The 24,113-nt window shown below is 42.2% G+C and overlaps 1 protein-coding gene across 1 annotated transcript in view; it reads left to right on the top strand.

Moving 5' to 3' along the window:
* LOC138046491 (golgin subfamily A member 4-like) overlaps positions 1-24,113 on the top strand; it is a 40,084-nt gene that overhangs the window by 11,824 nt on the left and 4,147 nt on the right. Inside the window, exons 9-21 of the mRNA XM_068893121.1 lie at positions 112-168; positions 2,762-3,067; positions 4,453-4,707; positions 5,798-6,017; positions 8,188-8,237; positions 10,744-13,736; positions 13,833-14,361; positions 15,829-17,397; positions 18,421-18,456; positions 18,858-18,926; positions 19,590-19,730; positions 19,880-19,927; positions 23,747-23,836. Of these exons, the coding sequence (XP_068749222.1) occupies positions 112-168; positions 2,762-3,067; positions 4,453-4,707; positions 5,798-6,017; positions 8,188-8,237; positions 10,744-13,736; positions 13,833-14,361; positions 15,829-17,397; positions 18,421-18,456; positions 18,858-18,926; positions 19,590-19,730; positions 19,880-19,927; positions 23,747-23,836 (6,363 nt within the window). The remainder of the gene's footprint in view (positions 1-111; positions 169-2,761; positions 3,068-4,452; positions 4,708-5,797; positions 6,018-8,187; positions 8,238-10,743; positions 13,737-13,832; positions 14,362-15,828; positions 17,398-18,420; positions 18,457-18,857; positions 18,927-19,589; positions 19,731-19,879; positions 19,928-23,746; positions 23,837-24,113) is intronic.

The raw sequence follows: 24,113 nt of genomic DNA, 5'->3' as shown, positions 1-24,113 counted from the left end.
TTTCTGGTATCGCCGTGGTTGCAATACAATGTATGTCATGGTGATGTTACATTATACATGTAATCTCTTTCATATGCTGGGTTTTCATGACAAATCGTTTTGTGCTTGTAGATAGAAAATCTCCAAGCTCTTGTGGACCAACAAGCACAGGAACTGACAGAGCACAAGGTACAGTGTAATAATGAACATGTACCTCTTGGTTCCCCTGTTTCTTTCCTTATAATAATGTGAAAACATTTCTGCAATCTGATTGGCTGAGATAAGTACAGTTTTTCGGTAGCACAGTGCAGAAAAGAGGTAATTGAACGCAAAAATAGGTAATTAAATGCCCTCGGCAGCCATCTTGAGAATTGATTTCACGGTAAGGAACTGGGCTCGATCTTGTTACGTCATCTGGATAAAAAAATCTGGATTTGGCGTCCACACAGTTCCGGATTCATATCGGATTCAAAAATATCCACTCTGGAGAGCGTATTCAAAAAGTTCCGGATTCGCCAGCGAATTCGCTGGATACTTGTGGACAGAGGGCGTAACCGAAAAGAAAAACTGGCGGAATCAAAAATATCTAGATACGTGTGGACGGGGCCTAAAGGTGATGTTACACGTGCCGATTTTTAACGCCGATTTTTAACGCAACATTGTTGCGTTAAAAGTTGCCTCGTGTAACAGGGTGTACAGGGTGATTTTTAACGCAACATTTTGTTGCGGCAACATGTTGCAGGTTTTTGAAAGCGATTCAAAAACCTGCAACATTGTTGCCCGAATTTTGTTGATGTTGGTGCGGTAACACCCCCGCCGCTGACTTGTAACGCAACATCGTCAAGAGCTAACTCTCTTATTAACTGATGATATACCCCTCTTTCCTCCCTCCGTCTAATCCAACTACTCGTCCAAATAATTCGTTCCCGATTTCTTCCTTTTTCGTCTTCCAAATCGTCCACTAACAACAGAACCTGAATGATTTTCAGCCACCGTCTTCTTAACTCATTGTCCACCATATTTGTCGAGCAGGAGCGTGGGTTCAAGTGTTGCGAGCAAAGTTGCGTTAAAAGCTGTCTCGTGTAACATGGATTAAAAATCGCCGTTACAAATCGGCTCGTGTAACATCACCTTAACTCTCAGACAGAATGATTAATTTTAGTGACTACAGGGTGGCCTACTGACCGACCTCGAAAATTTCGTTTTATCAAACGAGTTGATAAACCACTATAGCAAAGGAGATGGTGCGACTCAGGCCCCGTCCACACGTATACGGATATTCTTGAATCCGCAACTTTTTTCTTTCCGGATACGCCTTCCGTTCACACGTATCCGGCGAATATTCGATGACGAATCCGGAACTTTTTGAATACACTGTCCAGAGTGGATATTTTTGAATCCGACATGAATCCGGAACCGTGTGGACGCCAAATCCGGATATTTTTAATCCGGACGACGTAACAAGATGGAGCCTAGTTCCTTGCCGTGAAATCAATTTTCAACATGGCTGCCGAGGACTTTATGGCGCATGCTCTGTTACCTCTGTGTCCTTGAGGAGTCCTGAGTTCTAGAGTAAATCTGGATACGTTTCGGATACGTGTGGACAGGCAAATTCGATTTGAATACGCTACGTGTGGATGGAAATATTTTTGAATCCGGAAAGAAAAGGTTGCGGATTCAAAAATATCCGGATAGTTGGGGACGGGGGGGCCTCAGTGGTAAGGGCGCTTGCCTTGAGATCCGGATATCCCGGGTTCAAGACTCATTCAAGACCACTCGTTGAATTTGATCCTGGTAGTCCCTGGTTCAACTTCTCAGCTGCACCTGGTTTGCCTCTTGCTCTCAATTTCTCAGCTGCAACTGGTTTGCCCCAAGCCACTTTGGAATTCTTGATAGCTGTTGTTGGTCTGACCTGTCGTTTCGTTGATTGTTTCATTGGCCCTCAAAATCCCCTATGGGGAGTGATAAATTAAGTATCTATGTAACTACCGTGCAGCACCACAGTAAAAGGTAAATGGAAAGGTCCTTATTTCATAAGGGTAATACGTGACAGTGAACTAGAGTAACTGATAAACTTGTGGCCCTTAGTGAGCACCTTTTACCCCCTCCCCCCTCCCCCTTCCCCCGTCAATGCTCCGTTTTACGGGTATTCAAAGCTACAGCCACACGGATCAGAGGAAAGTCGAAACAGACGTCAGTGGAATAGACGGGGAACTAAATGGCAGCTTCCAGCTCAGAAAGCCGCGCACTGAACGGCTGAGCTTCGTCTGTCTCTGTTCTTAAAAAAATATTACCTTACATTACGTTACCTTTAAAAATTATCCCTACATTTTACTGACCAGCCAACTGACCAGAGAGCCGACCCTCCGGCTGTCTGATACAGCTGTACAGTAAACCATTGAAAGGAAGGGTAACCGGAAATCGCTTGTTGATAGGGGAAGAATTCATCTTTGACGGTATTTATTTGTGATTCATTGAATTTTAGAGCGAGTTTCAGTCGAGTGTCGTAAAACCAAAACCAAAGTAATTACTTTGGCCAATCAAAAAGGGCGGAGACAATCCAACAAACCAATCAAAACTAGAAGTAATTACACGTAGCCGACACAAAGCGCGGGAAAATGTGCACGCGTAAGCCACGATTGGTTTTGGTTTCACTTCTGATTGGTTGAAAAAGTGGCGCGAGAAATTTGAACCAATCGCTGAGTGAAGTAGTCGTAAACCAAAGCAATTCGCTAATTACTTTCGGCACTCAATTGAAAACCGCTCTATTGAATCAATTTAGGAGCAATCCCTTCAAAAGGATCAGACCATTTCTAATCAAATGAGGGAAGCTAAAGCGCTGATACTTCGCCTGGAACAAGAGAAGAAGGTGGCCATTCAGGACATGATGGACAACCTTCAGTTAGCGTTGCGAGAAAAGGACGAAGCAGTGAAGAACATGAACGACATGAAGCAAGCTCTGGATGACCGTAACGTTCAGCTGGAAGAAATGAAGAACGAGAAAGATGAGTTCTTTCAGAAGATGGAGAAACAACTGGAAGAATCAGAGAAAAGACGAGAAATCGCGGAGCTGAAAAAAGAGAGAGAGGTTAGACGTACATTTCATGTTTTTTGCCCATTTACATTGTAACGAAATAGAGATTCAGCGATTTCTACGGCGAACGGCGAAAGTCAGGCTGAAATGTACGTTTTCAGTATCAAAAATCAAAGAAGCTTGTTTAATTTTAGGACATTATTTTCAGTCTTTGCTTGTTATTTACAGATGTTGAGCAACTACCTTGAAGAAGGAGACTATTATTTTACAATAAGAGAAGTTTACAGTACATATTGTACGACAATACATACTTAATTGACCACTCAGGCCAATGAAACACAATCAACTAAACGACAGAACAGAAGAACAACAATAGCTCTCATGAAGCCCAACTGGCACATTTATTCACGTCGTTTATTCACGCCCACTGATAAACGTTGACATAAAATGCCAAATTTGAAATTCTGTGGACAACGTGGACATAGAAAGTCAACTCACGTTTTAGATCTATTCGTTACGACTTAAAGCAATTGCTTAAGGACGGTGCCTGCTATTGATATTGCGCATACGTTCTGCGTATTTCGAGATACTCGGACTTTCTGTGGGTGATGCTTATCATTACAGGGATATAATATTTAGCGCGGTTCAAAGCTATGGGAGAATGCAGAACTTAGCAAGTGATCTTGGTATCCAAAAAGAAAATTGGGGGCAACCATGCATATTTCAGAGATAATTAAGCTTCAGTTTGGAAAAGAACGCCGTTCATTGCTTCGTATTTTAAAGCTTTTTACAAATATTGTCAATTAATTACAGCATCTTCGAAAAATGCGTGGTTACTCCCAGTTTTCTTTTTAGATTTCAATAACACTTGTTGAGATCTTCCTTTCCCGCATATTCAGTAAACCGCGCAAAATTACCTAATTAGTAGGCACGGTCCTTAATGGGCGACTTTCATGCATGTATGATATCAATAATGCGCAATGCGTCGTGATCGCAGGAACTACTTAAGGAACAGAAAATACAACGACAACGTCGTCGAGAATAGAAACGGAAAAAAACGACAGCTTTATAGACAAGAACACGCTCCTCCCGTACGTTTTGCATAAAAAGACCAAATTACAGATTACGTGCAGGACGTGAGGAACCGACTAAACATTTTGAATTTTCCGAGTATTCTCTAATTACTAGACCACAAGCACGCACGCGAAGAAATGGCTACGCGAAATGAGCGAGCGAATCCTTGAAACCAGGTTTCGCCCGATTTTCTCGTGCTTGTATTCTCGCTCTCAACAAAATAAGCAGCGAAAGAGGAACTGCCCGTATAGTCTACTTGTTACGGTCTGATTATGGTCAAGGGATAAGTTAACCCAGATAAATTGTTATCACGCATGCTTGAGCTCTTCTACAGTATTTTTAGTCGCTGGCTCTTTGTGGTTTAGATTCAAGAATTGGCGGCAAAATTTGAAGCCGCGGCAAAAGGGGAGGAAAATGAAAGAAAAGCAATGATGGAGAAGTTAAAAAGAGACAAGGCAGAGGTTGTGGCGCTCATGCAGAAGGACAAGAACGAAAAGATGGATGAGATGTTGGCTGCCAAAGAGAAAGAACTTCAAGAAGCATTGGTAAAGAAAACGAAAGAGACGGAGACATTTTTACTGGCCAAAGAAGAAGAGATGAGAACAAAATATAATCAGAAGGTAATGTTGTCGAAGGGTGTACAAGGGAACCGATCTCTGTGTTGCTGTTTGTTGGTCGCCATCGTGGATTAGCAGTTTGTGCTTGAATGTATTCGAACAAAAGTATAGCGTGAGGCGACCCCTTTTACAGTGTGTCTTCGTGCTTAAAGTCGGTTCGCTTGACTGCGTTTGATTTTCGTGCAAAAGTAATCCCCCAGGTAGGCGTCTTCTGTGTGTCATAATTATCCTTTGTTTTACCTTCGAGTTCCTTTTTTTTTTATCAAGCGCAACATGAATATATTTCCGTATGTTACGAAAATAGAATAAGGAGCTTACGAACGAACGAGAGAAGAGATCCTCGCGTTTAGTTGGACGATTTAAACAGTTGTATCTTATAGACACCTGAAAAAATCAAGTATCTGACCTCTGCGTTGCCGGTATTCAGTTAGGGGGTAGGGGCCCGTTTCTCGAAAGCTTCGAAAAGGTTTCGGGCCCGAAGAGCCATTTGTGAAACTGCCAAAAGGCTTGTTTTGGAAAGCCGATCTTTTAACATGTTTTCAAGCCAACTAAAAGAAACATGTCTGTGAAGTTTGGCGACTTAAATCAGAGGGAAATGTGTCACCCGAGAATGGCCCGCACAGTTTCGGGACTTTCGAGAAACGGGTCGCAGGTCATTGTCAATTTGTTGGGATCATTTGTTCGCGTGAAGGACTTGATGAATGAAATCCATGTATAGTTGAAATACGGGTTATAGACGAATGAGAGAAGAGATGTTCGCACTTAGCTGGACAATTTAAGCTTAAGGTCTCGTCACGCTTTCGCCTCTCAATAAATTGTACGTTCTCCATGGCTAGCATGTCGCTGATTATCAACTTTCATAAGCCTAAAATCGGGTAGTTAGTAGATAGGTTAAACAAGTTGTTTTAACTTTTGAAATCAACTTTTGTTTAGCAAGTCGCCTAGAAACAAACTCCTTTGTTGATGACGCAGATCGCAAACAATGACGTCAGTGAAAATATCCTTAAAAGGCAGCGCTGTCACCATTAAAGGAATACTCTAGGTAGACGTTTATAATAAGTGTTTCGTTAATATTCCATGTATTGTTTCCAAGGTTAAGGAGATCGAGATCGCGGTTGATGAAAAGGAATTGCAGAAAGAAGCCGCCCTGAAAGAGAAAGAAAAAGAACTGCAAACTCTGCGAGTGCAACTGGAAACACTATCACAGAATCTACAACAGTCAACCTACGAGGCTTCACGCACGGGACAGGAACAGTCCAGTAAATTATCGAATCTGCTAGGTGAACTACAGCGAGTGACTGTTGATAAGAAAGGCAAGGAAAGAATTTAGAAGTTAAAAAAATATAGCGCGCAGCGAAACCCGCTTTGTCAGTCTAGTTTGGTTTAAGTTTCACCACCCAGGAGTTGAGGATCGCATGACTGAAGAAGCTCCACTTTTTGGTTTGCCCGTAAAGGCGCCGCAAATGAGGAAACATTGAAAGTGAAACGTTGTTTCCCGATATGTATCCTTGGCGCGCAAACGAGGAAACATTTTCTGAGGAAGAAAAACGTTTCTGAACAAATTCAGTAACATTCTTTCTTGCTTCCCGGGAAGCAAATGTTGCTCCCGCAACAAATGCTTCATGAGGCCGCAAACGGGGAAAACATAATATTATGTTTGCTTCTACAACAATGTTTCCGCAACAGTTTCCTCGTTTGCGGGCCAAGGCCATAGCGCAACACCAAGGACGGAACTACGCGTCCAACTCCATGCGACCAGTGTATTCTTCGATGTTCCAGAGAATTTTATTTTTAAAAGGGGCACCTGTGGCTCAGTAGGTCGAGCATCGGGCTGCCGTGCGGGAGGTCGTGAGTTCGACTCCGGCCGGACCAACTCTCAGGGTCTTTAAATAACTGAGGGGTAAGTGCTGCCTTTGTAATTACTTCTGCAAATGGTTAAGACTTAAGTCTTCTCGTATAAGGACTGTAAACCGTAGGCCCCGTCTCGCCACTCTTCAATGTTCATAAACTCTGTGGAACGTTAAAGATTCGACACACTAGTCGAAAAGAGTAGGGCATGTAGTTCCGGGTGTTGCGGTCTGGCCTTTCCTTCAGCAATGTGGTCGGCTTGGCGTAATCTTCTGAATGGACTACTGATCGATGAGACCACATAACAGAAAAAACAGACAGTAGTCAAATTGAAGGAGTCCAAGTGCTGAAACTGGTAAACTGGTAAACTAAACAGCTTACAGTCCTTACATGTATCTGAGATTACTCAAAAGTGTTTGCAGATGAAATATCAACTGTGGCACTCTCTCCTCAGTTGTTTTGGGAGTATTGGTTCGGGGCAGAGTCAACGGTAGGGAAACTGTTCAATGCCGGTTGTCGGAGACCGTTGTCGGGTGAGGAGGTGGGGGGGGGGGGGGTAGACCTCATGTCATTTCTGGACAGACACCTTTACAAAGGAACGAGTGGCAGGAGTCATATTATAATTCTTTTGGCATGCCTCGGTGCTTTCAGCTCAAAATTTAAAGTTATTTTGTGTTGGACCCATCTCTCTGCCACTCTATGGGATTGGCCAAGTATTAGAATACCACTGCTCTCATTTGACATGAGGTAAAGGTAAAGTCGTTCTCAGGCCAATTGACCCACGCAATTAATCGATTTGAACCCCCCCCCCCCCCTCCTCCTCTGAATGGGATGCTAGTCCATCGCAGGGTTACCCTCACAAGGCAGCGTGTCTGGTACCCATTTATACACCTGGCCCCAGTTGTTCAAAAGGTGGATACCACTATCCACCGGATAAATCGCTATCCATTGGACAGCACGATTGGTTTCGTTATGACTTATCTACTGAATAGTAATTTATCCGACGGATAGCGCTGTCCATCGTTAAACAACTGGGGGCCTGGTGGAGAGAGACATTGTGGAGTAAAGTTGAGAACTTGTCCAAGAAGAGGAAAACGGCAACAATTCACCTTTATCACTCGGCGGCCATTTTGGATTCCTTGAGGAATAAAGGCTTTGTCTTTGCCTTGTCTTTGCCTTGTCTTTGCCCGTCCAGCCTCACATTAAATGAGAGGTTCGACGGGCAAAATCTTTTGTTTGGACATTGAGTGATATGGGTCTATGCTAGGCTTCGAACTAGCGATCCAGAGATCGCGAGTCCGGGACGCTAACCACCAGGGGCCGGTTCCCGAAAGGTGTAATAACTCTATTCCGGGGGTAAATATGCCGGAATATTATTCCGGTACGTACGTTTATCTCTGGAATAGAGTTATTTACACCTTTCAGGAACCGACCTCTGGACACCATGTCTCCACGAATCTTTCCGCGAGTGGCTTTTTGGCTTGGTCGCACTCTGACCGACGACCAGTGGTTCAGTTAGTTGAGCAAATGGGCTTTTCGCGCGGGAGATCGCGGGTTCCAACCCGTTCTCACAACTGCCAGGTTTAGGTTTTGTTCGCGTTTCTGTGACCATCAAAACTTGTTGTTTTTCGACAGAAATGGAGCAGAGGCTGGAGGAAACGCAGCAAAAGCTCGATCAAGAACAGGTACAGTGTTCCTTTTTTATTACTTGTTTTTACATGTTTTCTGTTACTTAAATTAGATTAGATTTAGATAAACATTTGAGAATAAAGAAAGGACAAAGAAAAGTTTAACACGACGTTTCGATATCGTCATGACGTCAGTCTCCATTGGGGACTAGAAGAATAGACCAATTTCGATATATTAAAATTCAGTCCTAAACAAAAGGCATCATCTCGAGGCTCTGAGGAATAAATATAAGGATTTGTATGAGTTTATTCCCCAGAGCCTCGAGATGATGTCTTTTATTTAGGACTGAATTTTAATATATCGAAAGTGGGCTATTAATTACATGTAGATGTTCATGAATCAAAGAAGCCAAGCCTGGACACACAATCGGACTATATCCGCTCAAAACTATTTACTTGAACATACTTAGACTATTATCCCTCGCTCGTACAACATAGTTTTTGTGGTGGTGCAGGGTAAGTGCACTATGTCACCGAGTTGTCAGAGTGTAATTCCGTGGTAGCAGTAGGCCCGCAACGCGTGCATAAATCACAAAAATAAACAGGTTTGTTGGAAGCGTGCTTGAATTTCAGCAAATGAGCCCCCAAATCAGCAAGAATTTGTGACGCAGGTGAATAATACAGCAGTTTCTGTTTCCAAAACGATGGAATTACATGGTGATAAATCAGTAGCCTCGTCTAGGAGAGCGAGTTTTTGACTTTGCAGAAATTAAACAATGGTCAACATCAAGAGTTGACGATTGAGATCTTTGCGTTGAATTATTGAATTCGCACATTTGTTGTCGAACTTTATAAAACTTGAAAGGAAAAAAGATGTAACTAACAAAAAACGAAAACCAAGTGTCTTGCCGTTATTTTGTCACAGATGTATCCTTTATTTCGTGAGTTGCTAGTGTAAACACTGCAAGGTAACTTGATCACAGGCGGCCTCTGAATTCTGTATCACTTTCGTTTTTGCGATTTACTTGTGCAGGCTATTTACTTAAGGTGGCTGGAACCAGTTTCACCACTTTTAGAGACCTTCTTGTTAGATGGGTTATAACTACTATACTATATCACGTAACAGCAATGTTATGGTACCACGTCAAACACCAATTAGTGCTTAACAAAATGCGCTCACAATTTTGACGTAATGGGTTACCATGGCAACATGAAAGGTCTCCAAAAACACCCTATATTTCGTCTTTACTTGCTTATATCTTAAAAATGAACTCGGTGACCCCCATTTTTTATTGTAGAATAGTAATTAGCATCTTGAGATAGAACTATCTGCAAAGTTTAAAAAAATTCTTGGGAGCCAATTCAGAGCTACCTTAATTTTTCGAAAATTTAAGGTAGCTCTTAATTGGCTTCCAAGAATTTTTTTTAAGACGGCAACGAGAACGTTACAAATTTGCATATTCAGTGGGCAAAAACAATAGCTTTGCACGCCCTGCACGTGCGTTTTTCATTTTTGTCCATTTCTTTGCCGTCGTCAGCAAAGCATCAACGTGAAATTACCAAGTTTGAGGTGTTATGGAGGACGTCAGCACTTGGGAGATAAATTTTCGTTTTTCTCCCCTAAGTAAATTAAGCGCCGCTCGTAACGGTTTCATTCCTGAGGGACTGCCACACCTTTGTCATATTAAAAAGCCTGGAATAGTCGCGAAGTGATCGCAATAACGTGAATTTATGTTTTGAGATGACGTTCTCGATGCCGTTCCCGTCGTTGCTAAAGCTCCCTAATTGTGCACACAAGCGCGAGGATCCCTTCTCCATTTCGTCTATAACCCGTACGTACTTCAAATATACATCTATTTCTTACATTTTTGACGTTGTCGTTGACAGATTCGATATCTCTGAGCCGTCCTTGTCGTAGCTAAATCAGTGGAATAAAATCGGTTGTTAATCATAGCAATGTCCAAGCACACACTGTCATTAGGGAGCTTTAGCAACGACAACGGCGACGGCAACGAGAACCTTACAAATTTGCATATTTAGTGCGACCCCTCGTCTTTGATCCATCTTTTGAACTTGTGAGCTACAAGTTCAAAAGATGGATCAAAAGACGAGGGGTCGCAATCATGATATGACATTGTCAACGATAATGCTATAAATTTTTGGGTTGTGTTTTAGGAATCTTATGTCTTACAATAGCCCATTTTCGAGTTGCTGCATGCCTCCGTTTCAAAGCGAGTACTATGCACAACCATTCAAATGGAAATGAGTTGCGTAATTCTTATGCAAATCAAACACATTTCCCTCACAATAGTTGAGCACCAAGACTCACTTCGAAACCGAGACAAACAGCAACTCGGAAAAGGCCCATTCTCACATGTTGTCTAATGAATTTCTTCAACATTCTGAATGTTGACACTGTCGTCGAAGTTGCTAAAAAGCCTTCTCTTGTGTCAACGGCTAATGTGACTGAGAATCGTTGCTTTGGTGACTGTCTTTCTTGATCAAGCAATCAGGGTGAGAAGTAAAGAGTCCTAATTTCTGTGTACATATGTTCTCCTTGCAGGCGAAAATTGCAGAAATGATACAACAGCATAGTAATCTCTTACAAGAGAAGCAAGACGAACAACAAAAAATGCTGGCCAAGTTCAAGAAAATGCATCAAACCAAAATCAATGAATTGACCGAGAGCATCAGAAGGTCCGAGCAAAAGGTGGCAGAGCTGGAAAAACAACGGAAAGCGGACGAAGAGCAGCATGGGAAAGACTTGGAAGAGAGGCAGCGCCAGCTCGAGACCGAAAAGCAGTCGGAATTGGCTCGGGCTGCGAAACGAATGGATAGCAAAACCCAAGAAATGAAAAAGATAGTCAAAGAACTGAGAACTAAACTAAATGAAAAGGAAAACCAAGCTAGAGAACTTGAAGAGAAGCTCAACAGTGTTGAGCAAGAGAACGCGGCGCAGAAAAGCGCTAGTGCAAGTGATTTTGCGAAGAAAATTGCCGATTCAAATAAATCGGTTGAGGAATTGCGCAAAGTGCTTGCAGATAAAGAACGTGTGGTAGCTGAACTTGAGAAGAAAGTCAGCGAAACCGAAAATAAAAGATCTCAGGACATTGGAGAGATTTCAAAGGATAGAGACAATAGACTGAAAGAGAAAGAGCGAGAGCTCGTCGATGTGAAAGGAAAGTTGACTGAGAAGGAGTACTATTCAAAGGAACTCGAGAAACAATTGCTTGAAATGAAAACCACAAAAGACCATGAAATTGAAGCGGCCACGAACGAAGCCGCGATTAAAATTAAGGAAATCGAAGCTCGCTTTAACAGCAAGCGAGAAGAAGAACAAAAAGTGATGCAGTCAGAAAAGGAGAAGGGAACTATGGCGGTGAAGGATGTCGAATCGAAAAAAAACGAACTCGAGCGGATTAACACTGAACTTAAAAGCAGGTTAAAAGAATCCACAGAGAAGGAAACAAAACTACAAGAGGAACTGGATTCTGTTAATAACAAATTTAAAAACCAACTTGAAAACTGTAAACAGAAGTATCAAGATGAAATTCAGAGATGCAAAGAGCAAGTATTGCTTTTTGAAGAGAAAAATCATCAACAGTTGTCTGAGTGCAAAAGTGGCTACGAGAAACAAATTACGAGTTTGAAGGACCATTATGATCAGGGCGTTCAAAAGGTCCGAGAGGAAAAATTGCTCGTCGAAGAACAGTATAAGTTAGAGTTGCAAAAACTGCGCTCCGAACTTGATAACAAATTGTCCGAGAGAGTGAAATCTCTTGGCGAAAAAGAGACTGAGCTTTCGAGTTTGAATAACAAGGTGGAAAGTTTGGCTCACGAACTTCAACAAGAAAAGGAACAATCACAGCGGAGTGTTGATGAACTTAGCAAAAGTATAACGCTTCGAGATGAAAAGATTGGGAAACTCAAAGAGATGTTGAAATCTGAACAAGAAGGGCGTTCGGCGCTGCAGAAACAACGCGATCAAGAACTGGAGCTAAAGGACAAAGAAGCAAAAGAGATGACGAGTAAAATGGAAAAAGAATTCCAGAAGCAACTACAAGAAAAAGAGGATTCTGTTCGAGAGAGATTAAAAGAAATTGCGCAGCAGCATAATATTGGTGTTAAAGATGTAACAACTAATTTGGAAAATATCAGGAAGGAGGAATTGGCAAAATTAGAAGATCGACATCACGCTGAAATATCTGAACTTAATCTAGGATGGGAAAGAAAAGTCGTGAGCTTACGAAAAGAGAACGAAGAAACAATGGAAAAAATGCTCAACGAAGCGAGGGAAAAGGAGGAGAACATGGCAAATGAAAACGCAAACTTGAGGAACGAGCTTAGTAAGCGAGAAAAAATACAACAGGTGCAAGTAGAAGAGCTGAATTCCAAGGTGAACAGCGTTCTGGAGGAGAAGGAGGCGAGCATTGCGAAGGTAAGAGACTTGGTCGGCGAAAACAAACGTTTAAAACAAGACATTGAGAATCTTAACTTGGACATGGAAAGTAAAATAAGCGATTTGACAGAGGGTCACAAACAGGAAATAGAGGATATTAAAAATCAGTCCTTTCTCCAAGTTGAAGAGTTGGCGCTTCAACAAAAGAACGACTTAGCGAGTCGTGAGATGGATGTTGAGTTCGTCAAGAAAGAGGCAGAAAGAAACCTGAGCGATGCGTTGCAGAGGCATTCGGAAGAATTGGAAGAAGTACGGAATAGTTTTAAAGCGAAACTGGGCGAAGCCAATAAATCCTACCAGCAGGAATTGGCCCACACCAAACTGATTTATGAAAAGCAGAACGTTGAGATGGAAAAATTGAAGAAGTACCATGAAATAGAGTTGAACGAACTTCGAAAGGGACACCGAAAGGAAACAGAGGATCTCTTGAAATCTGGCGAAGAGGGCAAGAGCAAGATTGTCAATCTGGAACAGATGTATCGCGAAGAAGTTGACGGATTGAACTCAAAGATACTGAAGTTGGAAGCTGAAAGAGCAAAGCAAGAAGACGAAATGGGAAAAACGGCGGCGGAAACGAGGCAGAAATTTGTCAAAGAAAACGAAAATTTGCGAGAACAGTTTGAACAGCTGAAGATCAAAATATCAGAAGCAGAGACGGAGCACCGGAGCAAAATGGAAGAACTGCAAAGATCAGCCGAAGAGAATGAGAGTAAATTTGAAGAGGAAGAGAGGAAACTTAGAGAGCAAGTGGACAAGTTAAGCAAATCAGCAGAAGAGAGGAAATTGGCGTTTGAAGACCAAGAAAAGCATTTGAGAGAAGAGATCCGTGTTCTTGAGGAAAAGCTTGGAGAAAGTGAAGCTGTGAATTCGATTAAAATGGAAGAGATGAGATTGTCGGCTGAGCAGATAAAGAACGCGTTTGACCATGAGGAGAAGAAGCTTCTGGAGGAGATCGGAACGCTTCAAAGGACATACAAGCAGCAAGCAGAAGAAATTCGAAGATTGTCGGCGGAATCTGAGGGCAAGTCTGTTTCCGAGGAAAAGCAAAAGAAGGAGATTGAACAATTAAGGGAAAATCACAAGAGAGAGGTCGAACAGTTGAACGAAAATCACAGGAAAGAAATTGAATCTTTGACACAGAAGGTGAAGTTGGCGACAGAGGACAAAGTGAAGAAAGAGACTGAGAAGCTGAGAGAAGCGCATAACAAAGAAATGCAATCGATTTTGCAAAAAGCTAAGGACGCACAATCTAAACATCGCGAAACCGAAAAGACGATGAATGAGGAATTAAACAACTTGAAGAAAGAGCACGCGAAGAAGGGGAAGGAGCTTGAAGAGGAAAAAGCGAAGTTCGTGGAAGAAGAGAAACGGATGAAGGTTGAGTTTCAGAAAGTCGAGACTGAGGTAAAACAGAGCTCGGAGGCTGCATCCGCGAGTTTGCAAAGGAAACTGGAGAAAACAAAGAAGGAAAGAGAGCAAGAGGTACAACTTTTGAATACAAAATGGAAAGGAAAGTGTGATGAGATCAACCAGAGATACTCGACCCAGATACAGAATCTTCTCCAACAGCATGAAGACGAGAAGAAGATCTTGGTAGGGGAGCACGAGAAGGCTTTGGACGACATGAAACGAAAGAGCAACGGAGAGCGTGCGGAGTTGGAAGAGAGTGCAAAGAACCAGCTGGCCGAACGGCAAAACGCAGTATCCGAATTGCAAGTGAAGGTATGGAAATCAATAAAAATCATAATGATGAACTTTACTTAAGATTCCACCATATTTTGCTGAACACAAGTCCTCTTCTAATTGGGGAAACAATAAATCAAATAACTTGAAGTGCAGACAGAGCAAATTTCAATCGAGTGTTGTAAAACCAAAACCAAAGTAATTACTTTGGCCAATCAAAAAGGACGGAAACAGTCCAGGAAACCAATCAAAAATCGACGTAATTACACGTAGCCGACACAAAGCGCGTGAAAATGTGCACGCACGAGCCACGATTGGTTTGGGTTTCACTTCTGATTGGCTGAAAAAATTGCGCGAGAACTTTGAACCAATCACTGAGTTTAATGCAAAACCAAAGCAATTCACAAAAGTGTCCCCGAAACTCTAGTCCTCAAGTGAACTTATTCCAAAATGGCCGCCATTGCAGTATTCGTGTTTGCTTGGAAATTAGCCCTTGTTGTAATGCCTCGTTCTTTAACTTAAAATTCAAAACAAAATTTACATTGAACGAGGCAACAAGGGCTAATTTGCAGATAAACAAAAGGATACGTAGAATGGAGGCCACTTTGGTACGAGATGTATTTACCCTCATCAAATAACGACGCTAACCTTTAGAGCAATTTTCAATTGGGTGTCGAAAGTAATTAGCGAATTTCATTGGTTTTGCATTACTTCACTCAGTGATTGGTTCAAAGTTCTCGCGCCACTTTGTCAACCAATCAGAAGTGAAACCAAAACCAATCGTGACTCGCGCGTGCACAATTTCCTGCGCTTTGTGTCGGCTACGTGTAATTACTTGGAGTTTTGATCGGTTTACGAGATTTTCTCCGTCCTTTTTGATTGGCTAAAGTAATTACTTTGGTTTTGGTTTTACGACACTCGATTGAAACTCGCTCTAGTCTTACCTGATCGCCAGAAATAGGTAGCAAATGCTGAGACGCTTGGACAGTTCGTGCTGCTTGTCGCGATTGGTCGTGTATATTAAGTGCATTTCTGGACACGGGTGATCGGAACGCGGAGTAGAGAACCAACAGACTCAACTCACATATTAGGGAGATTAAGCGAAGACGACGGCTACGGCAACGAAAACGGCAGTCCAAAATATAACTTAGCGCTATCTCAAGTATTTCGCGATTATTCCGTCTTGTTCACTATGTATTTCATTGTTATATGCTCACGTTGTCGTCAAAACCTAAAATTTTGTGATTTCACGTTGTTGTTTTTTGGAGTACGGCAGAGAAATGCAGCGGACTTCGTGCTGCACGTGCAACATGATCACTTTTCCTTTTTAACCAATCATATTCTTGCTTTGTGGCGTTGCCGTAGGCGTAGCCGTCGTCTGTGCTTAAACTCCCTAATACGTCGAGTCCGGGAATCGGACCCAGGCCACATTGATAGGAGGCCTGTGTTCTGATGCGTGTCAACCATAAACACTGTCATTAAGATCTTTTATCATCTGTATCTTAGGTCAAAAAGGCGAAAGAAAAAATCAAGAACATGACTGCCAAACACGAACAAGAGTTAAAAGGACTCCAAGAGAATCAAGAGAAAGCGGATCAAGAGATTAAGACACTGCACGAAGGTGTGTCTGCTTTGAGAAAGGAACTCGCCGAGACAACGGAAGGTTACGAGGAGAAACTCCGTGAATCGGCAAAACGTGAAGAAGAGTTGCAGCTTAAAATAGTCACGGGAGAAAGCAACAACAAAGCAGTTGATGAGAAACTAGCAGAGCTGAGTAGGGAAAAGCAAGAAATCTTAGACGCTGCTGTCGCAAGGGAGGCGGAAATGCGGCATCAGATACAAGCACTACACTCGGAAATGGAAAGCCGAGTGGAGACTCTGCAAACGAAGCTGAAAAAGCAGGAAAATGACCATGTGGAGAAGGTTAACGAAATGGAGATTGCTACGGAAAAACAGTTGGAAAAGCAAGCTGAGGAACTGACAGAGCAATACAGGAGCAAGCTGAGCGAGATGAAGAAAAAAGCAGAGAGCAAGATTGCGGGGCTACGAAAACAGCTCAACACGCAAGCTGTCGAGAAAGATACGGAGTTGTCCAATGTCAAAGAGACCTTGAATTCGTCGGAAAATAAAATCAAAGATTTGGAATTACAACATGGAGAGGAGCTTGAAAATGCCAAGCAGAGTCACCAGCAAGAGCTAGAGTCTAAAATGGAAGAGCTACGGCAGACTGCAGAACGCGAGAAAGAAATATTGGGTAAAATAACGGACCTCGAAGCGAGGAATAAAGAACTTCAAGAAAATGTCGAAAATTTGGTCGTTGAAAAAATGGACGCATTGCACGACCAAGAATCGGCTTTGAAGGATGAGCACGAGGCAGACATGGAGAATTTACGCAAAGAGCATGCGGGTGAGCTCGAGAAATGCGAAAAGAGATTTAAGGCTAAAATGGCCGAGAAAGAGTTGGACTATAACTCAAAAATCAAACAACTTCTCCGAGAATTCCAGATTAAGTATAGTGAAAAGGAAAGGGAACTACAGAAGACCGTGGAGGAACTAATTGCCAAAGGACAGCGAGAAGAGCAGGTGATTATCGACGAGCATAAAACAGAAAGTATAGAGTATCAACGAGAATTGAAACTCAGAGAAGACGAAATGCTTGCTTTAAGACAGTCAACTGCGGAACAGCTGGAACAAAAAGACAGCGAGATCGCAGAGTTGCGAAGGACTCATTCAGAGGCATTCGAGAATGTAGAGAAGGAACACCACGAGGCGATACAAAAAATGGTTCGAAAATACGAGGCAGATATGGAGAATTTGCACCAGGAACACCGCACGAAGATAGAAGAGTTCCAGGAAAGATACAGGAACGAAATGGAGGCGCTAGCGAGGGATCGTGTCTCTGAAGTGGCTGCTGTCGAGAAGAAGTTCAAGACTCAAATGAAGAAGAATCAAAATGAAATGAAGAAGCTTTTAAATCAAAAGGAGTCTTTCATTCAAGCACAGAACGTGACATTGACCGATGCCGCGGAGCCTGGACTGCTTCAGACGGCTGGGTCTTCGTCTTCTGTTAATAGTGTAAGTCGAGAAAGTCTGGAACCCAGGAGTGTGTTTCGGCTCAGGGACGATAATTAGGCGACAACGAATTCAGACGACACATGGACGATTTAATTTGACGAGCGAGTGAAGGACCTTTTCTTTGAACGTACCGTTTACGGTATAACATCACGCACATTGTAGTTTACTCTTAAACCGGGTTGACACAAAAACCGACGACATCTTAAATTTGACTTGACAACTGCTTCGGTGTTGTTGTTTTCGGGTGTTTGAATTTTTTTAAATTTGTTTGTTCTTCTTTCTTTGTTTTCTTCTCTGTTTTAATAATTCTGTTGGGTGTTTATTTCCTTTTATATCTTCTAATGCAAAACCTAGCTGTTGGTATTTGTTTCTTTTGAACGTTTGACAAAGTAATTGACTATCGTCTCTCTTTGACGCAGGAAGTGTTAAGGTGATGGCGCTCTTATTTAGACGTTTTGATGTCAGTGTTGATGTTGATTCGGTAGATGAAGTTTATCTTTCGTGTTTACGTTTTACTACACTACTTGACGATTTAGGATGGTTTTCAGCTGCTAGCTAAGTGGCAAAAGTGATTCTGGGTACACACGACCACGTTTTTGTTGACAAGTGTCACTGAAAATTTACAATTTCACTGTACTATTTTTGCCCTGGACAGTATTTACTTGCTGGTTGATAACGATAACGGGCGACCGTCCCCGTTTTCTTTTTTTTTCTTTCTTTTTTTTTTTAGCAAGAAAAGTCGGATGCAGTCTTGTTGTCTCGGTATTCAAAGCTAACCAGGTGGCCTCTGTGACTCCACCAAACGGCGTCTCTCCATCACCATGCTAGTGTCCACTGTTCTCGCTGCTGACATTGAGTAGCCAGCTAATTGAGCGCACAGCTTAAATGGCAAATCGTGTTTTTACATTTTGGAATTAAACTTCGGCACACACAGTTAACAAACTTGTACACCTGTATATCTCCCCTGATTTGTTTTTTTCCCACTGTCTCAATGCGATCACCCTTTTATCCTTGTTGATTTAGGAACCTATGGACGATTCAAGTCAGGCAGTTCTTAAGGTATTGTACGTTTTGATTAATCCTTGCTTCCAGTATCTTTCGCTCTTCTCCTTGTGGGTCAAGTCTTTGAGCAAAGCGATTGTTCGTTTTATTACATTACATATTCATCCCTTTTTCCTTTCTTTATTTTTTCCTTTTTTTCCTCTTTTCTTTGTCTTTCTTTCTCCCCCCCCCCTCCCCCCCACATTGTCATTGTCTTCATGAGCTTGTCTAAACCCATCCGATGTCAACCCGAGTATGACCTCGCGACCAGGGTCTTGAGATTTTAAATTTTTATTTTTCCAAGATTACCATTTTTAAGTTGGCAGGGAGGTAATTGAGGAAGAAAGGTTCTTCCGAGACTATCCTGTAAATTGGTCGAAACCTTTTCGTTTGAATCGATGTTACTGTTTCTGTCTTAGGATCAAATAACGCGGCTTCAAACAGAAGTCAGTGCGTTGAAGGAGAGAGAGGAATCACTAAAATCACAGGTCAGTCTAGATTACATTCCGTGTATCAACGGTATATTCACAATGTGCCGCGCACCGGTGGCTCAGTTGGTTGAGCACCGGGCTGCCATGCGGGAGGTCGTGAGTTCGACTCCGGCCGGACCAACACTCAGGGTCTTTAAATAACTGAGGAGAAAGCACTGCCTTTGTAATGACATCAGCGAGTGGTTAGACTCTCTAGTCTTCTCGGATAAAGACGATAAACCGTAGGCTCCGTTTCACAACCCTCCAATGTTCATTAACTTGTGGGGAGTCAAAGGGCCTACACAGGCATTAATCGCAAATAGTAGGGCATAGAGTTCCCGGTGTGGAGGTCTTTCCTCTGTGGTGTATCATGGATGGGAGGATAAATGCTGGGAGATATTAGCGACACCGAACTACTCTAAAATCCGAGGGTCAAAAAAAGATGTGATGATGATGTGTATACTTCTACACTTACATTACGATGATTATGGGCAGGTCAAAATTGCGTGCAGTTTTTCCCTGTTGTGAAATTTCGTATTTGTCTTGATTTATTGCCTTCTTAGTAAAACGTCGCTAGTAATCAATTTCACCCTTTCCCTCTGGAATTTGATCGCATCACCAAAATCATTCCCATTTTCTTTAAGCCGAGTTATGCCAAATCGTCATAAACTTTTGTTGTAGATCGATCAGCTTAGCGGGTCGCCGTTGAAAGGAAGACCTGATCGCCCCCCTCAGCTGAATTTAGTGGCCAATCCACTCTCAGAAAACACGACGGCGTACGACATGTCACCCAAGTCTCCAGTGGAACCCACAGAGTTTGAGGTTTGTTCAACAAGCTATAGTTCAAGTTCACAAAGTGTGGCTTGCTTAAAAAAAGATGAAATGAACTCTGACATGGTCACGTTGCAGCCTGCATTTTAATGTGCCATTGATTTTTTTGTGTTTCCTAATCTCTTGAATTCGTTTTGCAGTATCTTCGAAATATATTATATGAATACATGATGGGCCGCGAACGACGGGTAAGTGAAACTGTGTGTAAATGTGGCAGTCTTAAAACGCAGCCTTTAAACGCTGCTGACCTGTTCCTCGCATTATTTGAGGAAATATAATTTAGGGAGTACGTCTTTTAAAGCAGTTTTTAATTGAGTGTCGTAAAAGATATCGACCTATCACAGCAGGTTCAAACAGCGCAATATTCGCATGTAACTTGCTCAAAGCGCGGGAAAAATCGCGCGGTTTGAATGCAAGTCGCGAATTGTTTTGGTTTTTCTTTTCATTGTTTGATAAACTGGCGCGAGATTTTTAAAGCTATCACTAAGCGTAGCCGTTGCTATGGCGTAATTAGTTTCGGCAGTCATTTGAAAAATGCCTTAATTAACCCTTTGATTACTATCTGGCAATATACGTCCAGCTTTATCCACGGTCCCATCTACCCCTTGTGACGTCATCACTTTTAACGGTCAGGAACAGCTTTGTCCACTAACTTGTGCAGGGAGAAGAGATCTTTCAAACTATACCAGAATGAGCACAATTCAGTCAAGGAAACTGGAGAAACGGCCAGAAAAACCATGCAACACTGACCTGGAAATCCCCATGAAAAGCTTGCTCCATTACCCACCTACCTTTCTGAGCACCTAATTCTAAGATGATGAAAGATTTCTTAGAAACTCTTCCCACCAAAATAAAGCCTACCAAATGTCCAGCAAGTTGAAAAAAAATGAGGCAAGGAAAGCTAAAAGAGAGGGAAGGAGAGAAAGCGAAAAAGTGAAAGTCGAAAGTGTTGCCCGAACTTTGCAAGCGCTTATTTTGCACCTGGCTGAAAAGGCCGCGGAGTGTACAACCTGGAAACGGGTTTGTGGGGAGACTTAGCTCTTAAACAGCACGACAGTGACCAAAAAACCCCTCAACTAGCTTCAAAACGTGTTTTTCGGCCAAATCTCCAGTAGCCAAAGGGTTAAGTTTTAATTCCAATCTCACTAAGTGTGTCCCCTACAGAATGTCTTTTCACTCAACACAATGCTGCGGAGAACAACTTGAGAAATCTTTACAGAAAACCCTTTTCTCACCGAACCAAGTGGAATAGCTTGCCCCAAGATTTAAGAGAAAAATTCAAGCTCTGGTGGTCAGGGGTTCTCGAGAAAGTATCTGGTGAATCGGGTTCCCTCGCGGCAATCGTGTGAAACGTTGTAAAGAGTTTTGGAAGGTATTCAGTTTTTAGCTCAACTGATGATTCTGGGTGGTTAAATAAAGTTGCGTTGCATTTCATGAAAGGACGATTTTTTTCCTTGGTTAGCGACTTTAGGAGACTCGGAAAAGATCTCATTGCACCTTTGTGGGAGTCAAACCTACGAACTCGTAGGAGAATCCGTTTTTCTTTTGGTCAGCGCCAAGGACAAGGACTCTGGCCACAGCCAAAGCAGGAAGTCCGCGAATCACGGACTTCCGGCTCTTCTGCGCTTTCTTAGAAATTTGAAACAATAACCGGCGGCCGTCAGCGCTGACAACATTGGGGAGCTTTAGCAACGACAACGGTGACGGCAACGAGAACGTCACATATTTGCATATTTAGTGGGCAAAAGCAATAGCTTTGCACGCTCTGCACGTGCGTTTTTCATTTTTGTCTATTTCTTTGCCGTCGTCAGCAAAACAACGGCGTGAAATGACCAAATTTGAGGTTTTTAAGAAGGACGTCAGCACTTAAAGATAAATTTTCATTTTCTCCCCTAAATTAAGCGCCGCTCATAACGTTTTCATCCCTCATGCAGGGACTGCCAAAACCTTCTCACATTAAAAAAACTTGGAATGGACGTGAAGTGATTACAATTATGAAAATTTATGTTTTGAGATGACGTTCTCTTTGCCGTTCCCGTCGTCGTTGCTAAAGCTCCCTATTGGGGACTTAGACAACGGCAACGAAAACTTCACTACAAAATATAACTTAGCTCTACTGCAAGTATTTTGCGATTATTTCATTGTACGATACCGGCGAACTATCTTGCAACTGCATGGGTACGAACGGTTTTAAAGCAAAAATAGAAAAGGAATGGTTTATTGTTATATGCTCACGTTGTCGTCAAAACCTGAACTTTGCATGGTGATTTCACGTTATTAGGGAGTTTAAGAAACCACGACGGGTACGGCGACGAAAACGTCACTGAAAAATATAAGTTTGAGCTATTTTAAGTATTTCATGATTATTCCATCTTGTTTATATTATTCAATATGGGCGAAGTGTCCTAAAACTGGATTGGTTCGGACGTATTTGAAGTAAAGAGTGACACTGAAAGATTCACTGCAGTTTGTCCACGTTGTCGTCAAAACCTTAAATTTGGTCATTTCATGTAGTAGTTTTGACAACTACGGAAGAGAAATGTTCAAAAATGCGTGCCGCACGTGCAGCACGATCATTTTGGTGCTTTCAACCAATAATATTACTGCTTTTTGGCGTTGTCGATGCCGTAGCCGTCGTCGTTTCCTAAACTCCCTATTGTTTTGTGGAGTACGGCGGAGAAATGCTCGTGCAGCACGAGTATTTTTCCTTTTTCTTACTATGTGGCTTTGTCGTTGCCGTTGCCGTCGTCTTTGCTTAAAACTCCCTATTGTAGAGAGTTTTCATTCACGTGACTAAAATAAATGCTAATTTGATGAATAGTTCAATTCCCAGAGGATTAGTTTGGAACACCAACATGGCCGCCGTTTCTTTGTTTTGGAACACCAACATGGCTTCCGTGACGTCATGTGAAAACGCTCTATATCATTACCGCAACTGCGCGTATTTTTGGCTGTTGCCAGTGTCCGTGTTCTTGGTGCTGACCACAAGAAACGCGCACTGTGGGAACGAGAAGGTCAACAGTAATTTCCATCCCTCAAACTGACATTGGACATTTCGTAACAATTACACGACGCAATATCCCATGTTAATATGGACAAGCTTACCGCTCTAAAAAGAATGAAAACAGGCAGAATTACAGCTTTAGTTCAACAAAGAATAGCGTTTCTAAGCTATGCTGCGCTGATCTACAGTATTTAGGTCTAAAAACCCCGTTGAAGACGCTTAACTTTCAATTGTTTTGCTGGGTACTACTACTTTCAATACTCTAATTTTCCGGGAGGTTGTCTCGTTAGTCTAGTGGATATCGGATACTGCAAGGTGAAGCCATCGATCCGGGTTCAACTCTTTGCCTCGCCTATTGTGAATCGTCTAAGCTTGCTTAAAATCTTTGTTTCGTAGAAGTAGATTTGAAGTACACTGTACGTCGTGTATATGTTGAATAAAAAGGGAAATGTCAGTTTGAGGGATGGAAAGAAGTGATGACCGGACGAGAATGGGTTCGTGTGATAATTGTCCCGCTATACTACTAGGACTGAAATTGAGGGCAATGGCTAATGTTTACCCCGTACCCCGTTTACTAAATGAAAGGATGTTTTTTTCATCGGCGGTAAGGCGGGGAAAGTTTTCTTGGGGCTATTTTTTTCCATGGTGTTCCTGGGATACTGGGAAGAAAATACGAGGCACCAACGATGTGAAAAAGCAAACCTTTCATTTGTTTACCTAGATGAGCATTTACCATCACACTTGCGATGACAGTTCATTTTTAGATTGGGGTTCAAGTAATTGCCATCTGTTGTATCGGGCTTGAGGTTTCGCAGGTAGCTGATTATACAAAGCACTTTTAACAATCGTGGCAGATTCCTTGGAAAAATGACTTCGAAACGATAAGCTCAAACTAGGTTATCTAAAATCTGTGAAGTAAGGTTCTACTATTGGATGACCTTTTCACAGAATCTTGGGAAAGTCCCTTGACTAAAATTCACCTGCTGTTATTATTTTCTTGTAGCAAATGGCCAAAGTTCTGGTTGCTCTTTTGCGGTTCAGCGCCAAACAACAAAAGGAAATTTTACAAAAAGTGGATGATCAAGTAAGCCAGGTGAGTTTGACTTTCAAGGCATTGATGTAGAAATTCAAGTTAGTGAATAGTTAATAGGTTAAGACTGCAATGTTTCATGAAATATCCTTAATTGCTTGTTTGAAAGGAAGAAATTTTCCCAATTTTATGTGACAAAGATGCAGCGATAAAGAGCTGGCAATCCCATTTGTTTTATTGTCATTTGGCAAGTATAAATGGCCACATGCAAAACTGAGGAAAAAGTTAACCGTTTAGAACGTAAAGCAATCGCTCAGCCTTTACTTGGCGGACTGGTAGC

Source organism: Montipora capricornis, chromosome 1, assembly GCF_036669925.1.
Source record: "Montipora capricornis isolate CH-2021 chromosome 1, ASM3666992v2, whole genome shotgun sequence".
NCBI lineage: Eukaryota > Metazoa > Cnidaria > Anthozoa > Scleractinia > Acroporidae > Montipora > Montipora capricornis.
This window is presented reverse-complemented; position numbering and strand designations above follow the sequence as displayed.